Consider the following 13858-nt stretch of genomic DNA (forward strand, 5'->3'; position numbering starts at 1 on the left):
GAACCCAATTGAAAGCTCGGCCTATCTTGAGCTCCAGAATCCCAAAGGACCTCAAGCTGAGCAGAGTCTAGAATCAGGATGAAGCCTGACTCCAGCTTTCAGTGAATAGCCCTTCTCAAATCTTGTATGCCTTGACTGCTTGCAGCTATTTTCATTGCAACACAGCACACGCAGACCTGCTGATCTTGAAAACAAGCACTTGCACAGCATATAGGTCTGGGCGGTGAAAGCAGGGCTTTAGTTTTTTTTTTGCTTAGATAGCTGGTCAAATGCACCTGCTTTTGCCGAAGCCATCTTGAAACACGGTTTAAAACATTACAAATGCAAAATAAAAGGTGGATAAATGTTTTTAGTAATGTTTTAACAAATGCCTCTATAGATGGCGGCTGTGGATGGGCACATCCATGAATGCGTTTTGTTTTTTAAATAAATCCTGTTCAAATATAGCTGCAGTGGTTATACACACAGACAAAAAAAATTAAGATGTCACCCATGAATAGCGGTAACCAGTCCAAATTTACTGCAGGAGCTGAGGGACACAACAGGACACTGGATAAGATGATGGGAAACGGAGGGAGGTAAAGAAGAGAGGTGTAGGAACAAAAGACAGTGGGAACGGGGAGGAGAAAGAGAGAGACAAGACAGTCCCTCACATACACAAAGTTGACGTCAGCATGGAAGGATACATGAACCAATCAAAATGTTGTGAGACTTAAAGGCTCCTCTGTGGGACAAACACAATAATAAGGAAATAAGGAGGAAAACCATGAAATCAGGAGCTTGGAAGTGAAAAAGACATCTAAGCCATGCACTCAGGAGCAAGGGATTGACCGAAAACCCACTCTATGCGTATGTGCTGTATAGTAAACAATAGGTATTTGCCATTGTCTGTAGCTGAGACCTAAAAATGTCATTGTGTGAGAGAGGATGAGAGGCCTTCGAGGGGACCGGGCCTGGAGAGGGTGTGTTTTATTGATAGAAGTGGGCCATAAATTTTGTTCTGCTAGAGGAGTTGGTGAAACTTTGCCCACTCTGTGTTACGCTTGGAATGCGGAGTTCCAGACAAATTCCGCCAACCGATGCGTGGCAGAGTTTTTTCTTGCGTGTGGCTTGCCAACTGTAAATTGGCAAGCAAAAGCGAGACCTGCGAACCCCGAGCATGATTTTCAGGCACTAGGAGGCACCCAACAAGATTTTCTCACAGCAAATGGTCACAGGCAGTCGCAACCGTTTGTAGTGAGAAAGCTGCAGCTTGAGTAGAAAATCTACTCGAGCGGCAGCAAAATAACTTGAGCAGCAGCACTCTCTGGTAATCCGTGTGGTGCCGTTCATGCTGATTTTTCAGCATGAAACTAGCTCCTGGCACTAAAAATCGGCACAAGCAGTGAAACATGCCAATTTCCACCTGTTTGCGTAACTCCACAGAAACTTGCAGAGTTTTCATGTAACTCTGTGGAATTCCACAAAGTGAAACTCCACGAGTTCCACCCACCACTTACCATTCAGCCCTTCACTGCTTGAGCGGCCATAAGATGATGATTCTGGAGAGAGGGCTGGACTTTGAGCTCCCCACGGCCTTGGATGGCACTCCCACCCTTTCATAAAACACAAAGTCTTATGAATAAGCCCACAATGTCCTTGAGGAGGTTGTAAAACCTGCAATGGACTCCACTGTGTGCACCCGCACAAACACTCTGGATACCTACTCTATGGAGGGGTTGAAGCTCACTCTATAGTCACTGTAATGTTGGCTAGTCACTGGGAGATCATGTGAAAAGTGGCAATATTGTGACACAAGGAGGCACTGTGTGAGATGGCAGGTCTGCACAAGCACACCTATTTCAGGTGCATGATGGGCTGTAGAAATAAGATAGTAATATTTGAAACTAGGATCACATGGTAGAAGTTGTGAGTTAGTAAATGCCTACTTTAACTAGTTATTGCAGTGGTTACATTCTAGCAATTACAGGATACGACTCTTGTTCTCATACCAGCTTCACACTAGTAATTATGTACTAGGACTCACATGTTTGCATTGGTTGCATGCTAGGAGCTACATACTAGTAATTATGTTAGTAATCACATGCTAGGCCCCGGTTACCCCATCCACTGGGGCCGGCTCCACTGTGGTGGTCCAGGGAGCCCACCCCGGAACACTGTTGCTCTGTCCTCGAAAGCGTAGGCATGGAAACCCTGTCTGCTCTCACCCAGCGCGAGCTGTGAAAACGCACCCATCAGGTAGCAGCGGACAATTTGATTCCCTGCTGGTGCTCTTGCGGGCAGGGAAACGCAGATTGCTGCTATCCAGCGGGAGCATGCTAGATCACCTGCTCCCGCCATGTGTGAGCAATAGCTGCTCCCAATGCACCCGGGGTGGGTGCATGCAGGAAGCCGTGAGGGCCCTTGGGCTCCCCCTTCTGCCCCCAACGTTGTTTGTTGTGGGTGCCCCACATTAGGCCCCAGGGCATGGATGGGGTCACAGGGCCCGTGGGGGCTCAGGGAAGGGGGTTCAGGCACTAATGTCTAGTCCTGTTCCGAATTCTTGTTCACCGTGGCTTATACTTTACCTTTAAAATGCAAACTATCAATAATTGGAACTTTGCAGTGTTATGAACCTTTTCTGCGTGAAACTGTGGCTGATAACTTAAGGCTGCCCGTCTGTTCTTTAAGAAAGTGATTTTGTTGAGAAAGCCACTTTATTCAATTTTATTTCAAATCTGTTGCTGACGCCATGGCATTTTCCCACTCTCCCGCATTGTATATTGAACCGTAGACAAGTTAGGATATAGCTGTGTATAGTCAGCATTGTGCAGGGCAGCGGTTGTGCAGTAGAGCTGCCAGTGGGTGATGGTCACATTAAGATGTGCAGCCCATGAGGGGTTGTGAAAGGGGCAGAGAAGAGGCTGGACCTAGAGGCAGGGACTGACAGAAAATCAGTTCAGCTGGAAAAGCCAAATCTAAACCACCCCACAACCATCCTCTGGCCTCACCTTTTTACAGAACCATATTGTTATTAGTGCCAAAGATCCAGAGGGACCAGCATCACCAGCAAGCATTGTCCTGTTGAGTTTAGTCCTGTTGTAAAGCAAGCCAAGAACGTTTATGTGTTCTGGAGAGGACTAAAACTTCAGACTGGCAAGGGATCTAGAATAAAGTGCTGACCCAAAACAGATGACTGCAAATAATACAAAATTGGTGATGGAGTGATAAGTGTCCGCCATCATCATATATTTGTGTAGCGCTCAAAAACTGTTAGGCTCCCAGGCGCTTTATATAAGTTGGAAGACAACAATCTGTCCCTTGAAAATAGTTGTGCCTTTAAGGCCTTCCTGAATGGAGGAAGCTGTTAAGTCATCCTCCAGTTAGGACGCCATTGTGTATCCTACTTGCCACAGTTGTGAGGCCCAGTGGCCTGACCTAGTTCTTGGGTGGCACCATCATTTGCTTTCCCCTGGTTCGCAATGATATGCCAGGCTAGTAAGTAAGGCAGTTTCAAGTAATCTGGGGCACTGCCATAAATTGTTTTATGTGTCTAGCTTACCACATTGCACTTCTGCCTATCCTGTCCTGGCAGCCAAATTGTGGATCTTCTAGAAGGGAATGATGTGCTCTAAGAGGCGATGTTACAAGCCGCTCTTAATGCAGAGTGAGCGATAATCTGAAGTTTGGTTAAATTTCTCTTTGTTGTTCTGTTCTTCATTGCAGTAGTCCAGCTTTGCACGAAGGCGGTATGGTATAAAAAAGGTTACGTTAGTGAAAGAGTGAGTCAGGCATCCTTCTGACGAATTACCACTTCTCTGTTCTTCTGTCATCCCTCCACAAGTAAGTGGTTTTAGCCTAGAAGACATTTCCAGACCACATTTGGGTCTGGCCTGCCTGATACTGAGACATTATATGGATTTTATAGAAGGTACTGGTTTAAATGAGTGTTTTTGTTGGTGATGGTGGGCTACTCAAACTCTGCTTTCATATAGAGGAGTGGATTGGCTAGCTTGGTTTTCAATCACAGCTGTCGATTCACCAAAATTACAGTGTAATAAAAGTGACATTACACAAACTTTAAACTCCAGTGGGATTACATGCTTGGCCTCTTGTTTCATAATTTAGATAATCAACAGGTTCCTGGTTGCTGCTAATGGGTGGGAGATTGACATGGAGTGGAAACTAAAGAGCACTATTTATTTTGTGTTTGTGCTGCTGCCTTCATGACCCCTGAGACCTGGCCTAGGAAAGTGCAGTGAGTACCAAAGTACCTTTTGACCCCCATAGTCACTGACAAAAATGATCTCACGTCTTGAGAAGGAGAAAGGAACCGATCATGCTGTTTCAGTGCGCAAGGGAATCAAGGAGTGGGGAAGAGAGAAGATATTCAACATGCAAGAGGAGTGCTAACGTCATGTCATGCGATGGCCCCAAGATTCAGACCACCAGACAGTGATGTATCAGGTGCTGGGCCTACACTTAGTGGAGTGAGTTTACCTCTTTTGCAGCCCGTTGGCCATAATCTTCAAGCTGTCTCCTGAAGCCTGCGTTTGGGTTGATGTCTGGTCGCAGCACCTTGACTGCATCCAGTACCTGCTGAGAGCCTAGCCCCGTCACCGTCATGATGTATGCTGCCACGATGGTGGGGCTGCGTGAAATACCAGCGAGGCTGAGGAAAGAAGGAACACCGTGGAATTTCCATCATCACTATGAACTTTACCAATATCCCCTCTTCACATCCAAAATTGCCCAAAACCAACCAACAGTATCCTGGTTATTGCTACCCTTTGTTATACCACCAGTTGCATGTTAGTCAACGCCTACTTTCTCCCGTTACCAGCTACTTGGGGATCATTACTAGAGCACTCAGAATAAGGCTTCTTTTCACTTTCAGTCCTTCTATCAACTGTGTTTATTGTGAGAAAAGGGTATGATACCATCATAGGCTGCTGCTGGTGGCAACACCAATGTGTTAAAGGCCCTCCGTCAAAGTTAGAAGCGCAAGCTGCAGGCAAGGGGCTATAAAGAGTGAAAGGACCTTTAATAATCAATATGATCTGAGGCAAAAGGGCTATAAAACTAGCTGAACACTCCGCCTACTGAGAGCAGAATGTTAAAAATGTATCAGTGTGAAACGGAAAGTCAACAGATGGAGTTACCTTCATAGAGATCCATTAAAGAGGTTATTTCAGACATTTGCCTGTGCTCTTCCTTTCCTCATTACTTCAGGCCAGTCACAAAGAGATATGGATCAAGGATAAAACTAATGGAACACTCCAATTACTGAGGGCACAATCTCTGTATTGAATAAACCTTTGTCTTTACGAAGCCTCAACGAAGTCACTCTAGCTCTTGCGTCGTGAGTGTTGCTCTATTGTTTCTGTCTAGCATTTTGCAGATGGTCTGATTAACGTTCTCTAAAATAAATGTATTTTTTCCTTTATATAAAAGATATTTGGATATTAAATTAATAGCCTATGTTGAGTTAGTAATGGGTAGATGAGCATTAGTCAGCAGAACATCCATTCCAGGTGTTTTAATCTCATTTATATTTATTGTATCCCAAAATCATGTTGGCTGAATGGCATCATGCCTGAGAAGCAACATTTAAATATCAGGCTAAATACTACTAACACAGATGACCAAAATGATCATCCTTCGGTATGCATCCACGTTGGCAATCAAGAAGAGAACGTTCGAAAAAAGCTTTTAGAATTTGCTCCCAAGAAAATTTGCATCATCTGGGGTCCTAACGAGACCAGAGCATTATTCGATTTATAGCATCTTATCCTTTATTGAATAAAGTGATTCCAGGCTCTTCATTATGCCTACTCCAGGAATGCAAATAGATGAAGGGAAATCACGGAAACTCAAAAGAAAATAATAAGACAGTCAATCCTTTAAAAATCTCAAACCAGGAGACTGCTGAGCCCTGTACAAGATACTACTGAGCAAACTCTATCAAGAGATTGTCTGTGAAATATCCAAATAGAGGTAGAGGATATAAGGAAATACATATGGATTTTGAAGCCATTGATTAGATCCAATGGAAGCCGGCTTGCATTATGAGAGTGGACTGAAAACCTTATAGGCAATGTAAAGAAATAAAACTGGAGACTCAAAAGGTCACTTTTGCTTCAGGTTGCTGGACATAAGAGAAGGACGGAGGGTGAGGGGGTCCCTTAAATTAAAAAATGCCATATGACTACCAAACCAGCTGGGGTACCTTGACAGAAATTACAATGAAAAAATATCTCTCGCACTGAGCAAATCATGGAAAATGGATACTGGAAAGAGAGAAGAATGTACCACTGTCAAACTGATTTTTGTAATGCTTGTCAGATTTTAAATTAAAGATGGAATTTTAAGGCAAAAAATTCTTTAAATTCCCTCAATAAATGAATATCATTTGTGTATCTGGATTTGTCAAAGGATGTTTCAAAGAAATAACAGATTTTTAGTGAATCCATGAATGCTGTAAAAGATTGAAACATAAAAATACCTTAACCACTCCGCTAGCCTCAAAAATATATCTGCTAATAGGCACTGAGGCAAGAGGTCGTAAGGAATCCTTCTCAATTCCATCTGAATCCACCAGGAAAAGTGGATCCTATTAAATTTAAACAAGGTACTTCTTAGGTACTTTCTGATGAACAAGTATGACTACAGTATGTTTCAGATCTGAATGTATCATAATTTAGTACATTTTTGACAGTGAAGCTTTGTGATAAAGCAAGAGTTCTGGGTAAAAGGTTTGAGCCTTCGTTGATGCTGCCTTTGAATGATGCTCGACGAAATAAATGTCTAGGTAGTGTTATCAAGCAGCAGATTTTGTCTTTTGAATTATTTTTTATTTTTTCTTATTATGATGATTCATTTAATGACTTGAAGATGTTAGAGGTTTTGTGGTTGCTAGTTTTGAGGTGCATTCCTAAAGAAATCTTATCATGTTCCGGGTCTCGCAGGGCAGCAGGATTTATATATAAGTGCACCCACGGATAGAGTCTGCATGTGTGCTACTGTAACGCTTGCGCCAACACTCGCACGTGGCACGCAGGAAGAGGAATCTGCATTGGGTCTTCAAAGCTCTCAGGTTATGAGCATTTTGAGATGTGAGAACTAATTAGCATATTTGATCACTTCACGGGAAGTGACGTCAGGCACCCTTTGATATTAATCTCAACATAGGAACTGACATCAGTTGATTGATATAACAATCAAAGTGAATAGAAAAATGAATAGAAAAACATCAAATTCTCACTCGTAACAAATCCCTGACAAAGGTTACGGAGCAGTACTTTGATATGTTCAGAGCGGCTACTCTCATCAACTGAAAAGGTTTAATAGAACATACTCTGAGTCTTAGAGCTTCTTGCTGCTTCTTCATCTCCCAAAGCAGAGCTCTGATCAGAGGTGCAGTTAAAGACCAAGTTCTAGCCCTTCCCAACTGCTATGACATTTAGCCACCTGCGAGCGACTGCTGAGCGTGATCTCCAAATATGTGACTTTCACTCGCCATGAGTGAGTCTTGAGGTCTCTGACTATTGTGAGGCGGGCGGCGAAACGGGCTTTAGGAATGTGCCTTAGTCACATTCCATTAGGGTTTGAAGACGAAAGAAAAAGTGCAACTCTAATGTTAGCTCTGCTGATGTTGGAAATGGAAATTTAACACTAAGAAACAGAGAAAGGGATGAATGATAGGAAAGGAGGGGGCGACCAGTTGGTCCTTCACCTTCGATGGGAGCACGCCAGAGGTGGTGAGGCTGAGCTGAGGTTCAGTGTCTTTTAAAAAGTGGAGCTTTCAACCTTCCTGGCACGAGTTATGTTTGTGACTCCATAAAATTACATGAAGCAACTATTGTACACACACCTGCCTTAGCATTGTTTAAGCTACGCGAAAATAACCCAATATGTGGGATCAGCTTACAGAAGGAGTAGGAGTCATCAAGCAGTAGTTTCCCACCCCAAGAAAGTTTGCTATGGTCTTCTCCTAAGCCCACTGTCCTTTAGCCTTTAACCTCTAGGCACAGGTTATGACCATGCACCTAAGAAACCTGCACCATCTAGGCATTGGGTAAAGTGTATGCTCAGTGGGCATGAGGGATAGGACATGTCATTGTTTACTCTCCAAGCCTACAAGTAGGCAAAAGACTTGCCAAAAATGTGCATTTTTATTTGCGAGTTTGCTTTCCCAACTAGTGAGTTGTTGATTGTTTTTCAGCCATTTGTACCTAAAGCAAATTTAACCCGTTTGCTCTGGTCTTTCCTGGTTGTGATTTGTGGCCACTCAGCCCCCTTGATAGTTGGTGATGGTTGGAGTCTTTTGTTTCAGCACAGTGACTGCTTCAACTGGCGGATTGGATTTCTTGACTAGCGAGTCAATGTCTGTAAGTTTTTGGCCTCCTGTGTTTCTCACTTTTCCGTACCTAGCTTGCAAGGGCAACTGTTACATCATTCTCTAAAAATATTAAATGATTTTTAGGCCAACTTAAAACCCGCCATTCATAATTACAACGAATAAACAAGCGGTGGCTTGGTCTGCATACTAGATGTGGTATATCTAGTCGGTTTTAGGTGATTGTTCATCAAAACCTCCAAATGGGAATTTGGATGCCATTGCACTCATGGGTGGTCCTACACTAGAGAGGTTTTATGTGGCCACAGTAGAGCACCAACGCAAGGGGCACCAGGGTGCAGGAATCTATTAGATGGGAGCACAAATGTAATTTTGCCTGGAGCTCCGAAAGTCCTTGCTGTGTAGGTGCCCCCACTTATCAATGCCACCCAACCAATCTGCATGAAGCTTTCCAGACCCAGAATTGCAGGCATGTACTTTTTGGGGTACGTTTTTGGCTCTCCTTCAAATACAGCCATCTGATGTGTCCTTTCAAAACTGTTTTTGTGGTCTTGTTGGCTCAACAAGAACTGCAGAGCTGTTATCGCAGACGTTTCTATCTGCAAAACCCTTTAAGGATTTTGTAATTGCATTGCAGTGCATTATTCAATTCGCTTCAGTCACTTGTAGCAAAGGTACCACTATGCTTTCTCATGATACATAGGCAGTGCTTACTAGTAAGTGCAGGGGTACAAAGGTTGCCTTCGGAGTCCACCACTATGGCTGTACTGCTAAATGCCCACATTACCATAGACCTCCCACCAACCCCTTTACCACAATTCACCTCTCATTATCTGCACCCCTAGGCTGTCATTTGAACCCTATATCAAAGCATCCCTTGTTTATCAACTGTGCAACATAACTAGCCTGGGTTAATATTATGGTGCTCACAATAACTGTACTGTCTCTTGAAAACTGAACAGACCTAGTTTCAATATCATCAACATTCCTCTTCATCATCGTTCATCCCCTCATTATCCCCCCCCCCATTATCTTTCTATTGTCTCAACCTTCTCAAAACTTGTCTATTTCCATGAACATTCTCCCTCTCCATGGCCCTTCCGGTTATTATTCACCTGCTGGTCAGTTGTCATAATTCTCTTTGTCACCACCATCAACTACATGACTGGCCTTCATCCTTTCTTCAACCACATCCATTTCATCATCAACAAAGATGTTTTGATCAACTTCCACTTTAGCATTACAACATGGACTTTACAATCACTGTCCACCTCAACATCAGCCTCAACGTTAACCATAAACCCTGACTGTAGCCAACATGCTCCAGTGTAATAGAGTCTCAATTACTCCCCTCAGTTACATGACCAGCTACCCTACCATCATCATCATTCAACAGGATACCAATACCTATCTTGAGATCATATACCTACCTTACCTTTAACAGTACATAGGCTGTAATATCTTTCTCATCCGTCACAGTTGTCAATGAGCACCTCAACATCAAATTCTGCCCCATCACCTTGACCCATCTCCATCATGTTCAGCTACCTAATATTTTTGCCATGATCATCAAGCATGTCACCATTATTAATATGGACCTTAATGTCTCCATTTTCCTCCCGATCACCCACCCGACTATTTTTATATATTAGCCCAAAAAAAGCCTTTGAGCTTTGAAAGCAACTCAATGGAAACATAACAAATACAAATTGAAAATCTCTTACCAATGGACAAGACAGTTCCCACCCTTCATGCGACAGAAGTGTATAAAGGTCACACATTCTTTAAAATGTTTCTGTCTGAAAAGAAAAATATAAGAAATTAATTATTTCTGCATTTAATGTGCATGGTACCAATACATCATGGCCTAAATATCATCTGACAAAATTGTTGTGTCCTAAATATTGTTTAAAGAAATATCTCCAAAATAGAGGTATTAATAGAAAATCTACACACAATAGAACGATATGACTGTAAACGAGACGTAAGCCACAATATTTTTGTTATCAGCATTCTGACATCTTTATATATTTTGTAACCACCATTCTTTTTTAATATTACTTGTCAGGCCTTGGACTACAATTAGCAATACAGAACCTACTTGATGTGCTGAGTAAAGAAAATCAGCATAAACCTGCTATTATGTATTCTTTAAGTGAAACTCAACATGTAATCTCACAACCAGCCGAACTGGAAGTATAACTTGATTTAAATGAATAACCTGACACAAGGAAAAGACGTGAAGCTTATGCAGACAGTGCTTAATTTGTAAATAAAAAACGTTCTGGTGCCCAAAGTCCTCCTCTTAAACATGTGGCTACTGCAATTAAATGTGTGAACTCGGAATACTGAGGCAGTGTAATCCTGAAACCATCTCGGGCCTCTTCACTCCATTTGCAGCCACTCCCTGCCCCTTCAGCTCACTCTTGCAGCTTTCTGCTTTCTCCCATTGTGACGCTTTTTCGTTTTTCTCTTCCTCCGTCTTTCCCATATGTGTCTTTTGCTCGCAGTAAATGCTTGAGGCAGAAAAATAAGCTCCGGCCCTCAAAAATAAGTGCCAGTGCCCTGCACCGGAAACCACCGGCTCAAATTAAGCACTGTATGTAGATAAAATCAATTTGCCACCATAATTAATTATACAAACTCACAAACTGTAAAACGTTTCACATAAAAGATAAAAACTGAATCTCCAACTAATGTGCCATTCACATGAAATAAAAGCCGAAGCAATGAATAATAACCTATTTTACACAATAAAATGGGACAGTTTTAGGAATGCAAAATGCCCTCCTTGGTCATTCATTCTGACTTTATTTGCCTCGAATGTTTTCCTTTGCTCCTTCCTTTATTAATGCTTCATAATGACAGATATTAGTACTTCAGAATGTAAAGCCTGATTCACAATGATGGGCCAGTACTTGTGAAACATGTTACATGGCGAGGCATGCAAACAATATAACCTGCAAGTCATTTTTATTTTATTTATATAGCACTTATGAATGAAAGCAGTGCTGAGAATATTCGCTTAAAAAGCAATAATACTAAATAAAAATGAGTGACAGATGGGTGCACAAAAATAGCATAACCCACTAGGCAGAAGTTTGACTGATCTCTCGAACAACACTTCATGAGAAGAAATGGTTTTAGGAAGTACTGGGAGATGTTGAGAGAGTGTGTGAGAGCACAGAGAGGGGAAGAGAGTCGCACGGCTTCGGAGCAGGGAGATAGGAGGGATTAAATCATGGAACACAGGGGTGGAACTGAGACCAGATGAAACTGGGAAGCCGAACTTGTATGTAGATATGTAAGAGGGATAAAAGATTTGCTGGGACCATCCATTTGTAAATATTTAAAAACTTACAATAGATGCAAAGTTGTGGGTCAGGAAAAAGAGCCAGAGAAGAGAGAAGAGGTGAGGGGGAAGCCAAAGAGTCGCCGGGGGAGGGAGGATGAGGGGCTCTAAGGAGAATATGGATTGTGGAGTTAAAGGCAGATTGGAGGGGCGCAAGTGAGGATGCGAGAAGCGTCACAGACAGAAAAGAGCAATAGCCAATGCGCGATGGGGTCAAGTCAAGCATAAGAGGTTTTGGGTGTAGAATGTCAAAAGTGGGCAGATCTTGAGATGGTTGTAAAGTTAACGGTGATAGGATCGAGAGGTAGTAGAAATTTGCTGGTAGAAGATTCTGAGCTGAGGAGGAGAGAAAAAGATGTGAAAGGTTGAGGACGATCGAGAAGGTGAAGTAAGGCTAAGGGCGAGAAAATTATCCTAGTTTTAGACGTACGGAGATGTAGCTCATGAGAGCACATCAGGGAGTTTATTGCTGATATGCAGGAAGAGAGAGAATCATGAATGATAGAAATGAAGGAAAAGAACAAAAGCAAAATCTGGGAATTGTCAGCATTGAAATGGTAAGAAATACCGAAAATTAATAAGGCAAAGATAGGTTTATATATAGAAGAGAAGGGCTGAGGATTGACACTGAACATTGGTAGTTCAAATAGGAACAATGGAGCAGAAGGCAGCTATTATGCCATTCTGCATCAACATTCCAATGTTTCAGTTCTACTCTCAGTGTGTGGAATGTTTTGCTACCATTGTAACCCTTCTGCTCCAAGCTATACCTGAGATTAAGTCCTGCTCCCTAGTTATAGATCCTTGTCATAGCTCCTCACCTATGGCTTTGGCCTATAACTCAGACAATGGGTCTTTATTCGCGGGTACTTCAGTACTGCACAATTATATAGCTTTATAGTGCACTGCCAATCACTATACTATAGCCTTATGGCCCGCTGCGGGGGCAATACTGGTTATTATAAGCCCTGTGGCACAGGCCTATATTGAGGGAAAGGGCCTTTAACAACCATTTGAACATTGGAATGTTGGGATCTCCACTGGAGACAGTAGAGTGCTCTGGGCTTGTACTGGCTGGTAAAAGCCGTGAGGTCCAACATTCCAATGTTCTTTGTTACAGCAACAGCTGTGACCAAAGGCCTTACGAACCCCGAGGGGATCGCTGCCGGAGGTACTTATTTTATTTATCAGAACATTCTGTCCTTTTGTGGCGGAATGATCTAATAGCCTTATAGCCCTTAGTAGCTGGGCTATATATGGCAAATAAAGTCCTGTTTACTTGTTAAAAGCCCTCGCCTTAGGCTTGGGAATATAACACTGAAGTTGGCCTTTAATGGTTGTTATAGCCCACTACGGCGGACTCTAAGGAAATAGTGTATCCCAAGGCAGAAGAGTTATATAGCTAATAGAACATTCCACCCACAAAAGGTAGAATGTTCTAAATCAGAAAGGGAGAAAGATGAAGACAAGCCTTGATATGCTGGAGCCCCGGCTTAAACCAGCCATTATAAGCCTGAAGATACTCCATTGTCTTCATTGGAGCTCTCAACATTCAAATGTTCTAACGATTGTTAAAGGCCCTGAACCCGAGTTATAACGCAAAGCTGCAGGAGAGGGCCTATAATGATAGAGAGGGCCTTCAAAACTGGAACAGGACGAGGCAGATCCCAGAACAATAACCCCACTGAGGGCAGAATGTTCTAAATTAAAAAGAGAGAAACAGAAAGACAAATACAGGAAGGTTGGAGAGGGCAGCTCACATCAGGCATTATTGGCCCTGCGCCACTTCCTTCTCTTCAAAGGAGCGCCCAACATTTTTCAATGTTCTAATTAACTCTTTAACTTGGAACTGTGTTAATAATTACATTGCAGTCTGGGTCACACCTGTATGCTTGGATTTAACCCAGATCAGTGACTAGGGGTGAGTGTTTGCATTGTTCAGCACTCCGTCCATCATCCTTTTGTGTTGCTAAAGTTGCCCTAAGTGGGAAGGGTATGCCCAGATGTGGGCCCCTTGCTCACTGTGCCACTGGATTCAACCTAGCCTGGCTGATGAAGGGTGATACCCTGAAATCGGTCCCAGGATGCTTGTTTCCTGTCCAGGGAGGACCTGGCTTGGCAGTTCGGGGCTGGACTGTTCCAATGAGGAACAGGGTCAAGACTGATTT

General features: G+C 42.8%; 1 protein-coding gene across 1 annotated transcript in view; it reads right to left on the reverse strand.

The window, feature by feature from the left end:
* The window catches only part of DUSP15 (dual specificity phosphatase 15), a 64735-nt gene that overhangs the window by 18120 nt on the left and 32757 nt on the right, over window positions 1-13858 (reverse strand). Inside the window, exons 5-6 of the mRNA XM_069243370.1 lie at window positions 10063-10137; window positions 4480-4651 (exon numbers count right to left, since the gene is read on the reverse strand). Of these exons, the coding sequence (XP_069099471.1) occupies window positions 4480-4651; window positions 10063-10137 (247 nt within the window). The remainder of the gene's footprint in view (window positions 1-4479; window positions 4652-10062; window positions 10138-13858) is intronic.

Source organism: Pleurodeles waltl, chromosome 7 (genome assembly GCF_031143425.1).
Source record: "Pleurodeles waltl isolate 20211129_DDA chromosome 7, aPleWal1.hap1.20221129, whole genome shotgun sequence".
Classification (NCBI taxonomy): Eukaryota; Metazoa; Chordata; class Amphibia; order Caudata; family Salamandridae; genus Pleurodeles; species Pleurodeles waltl.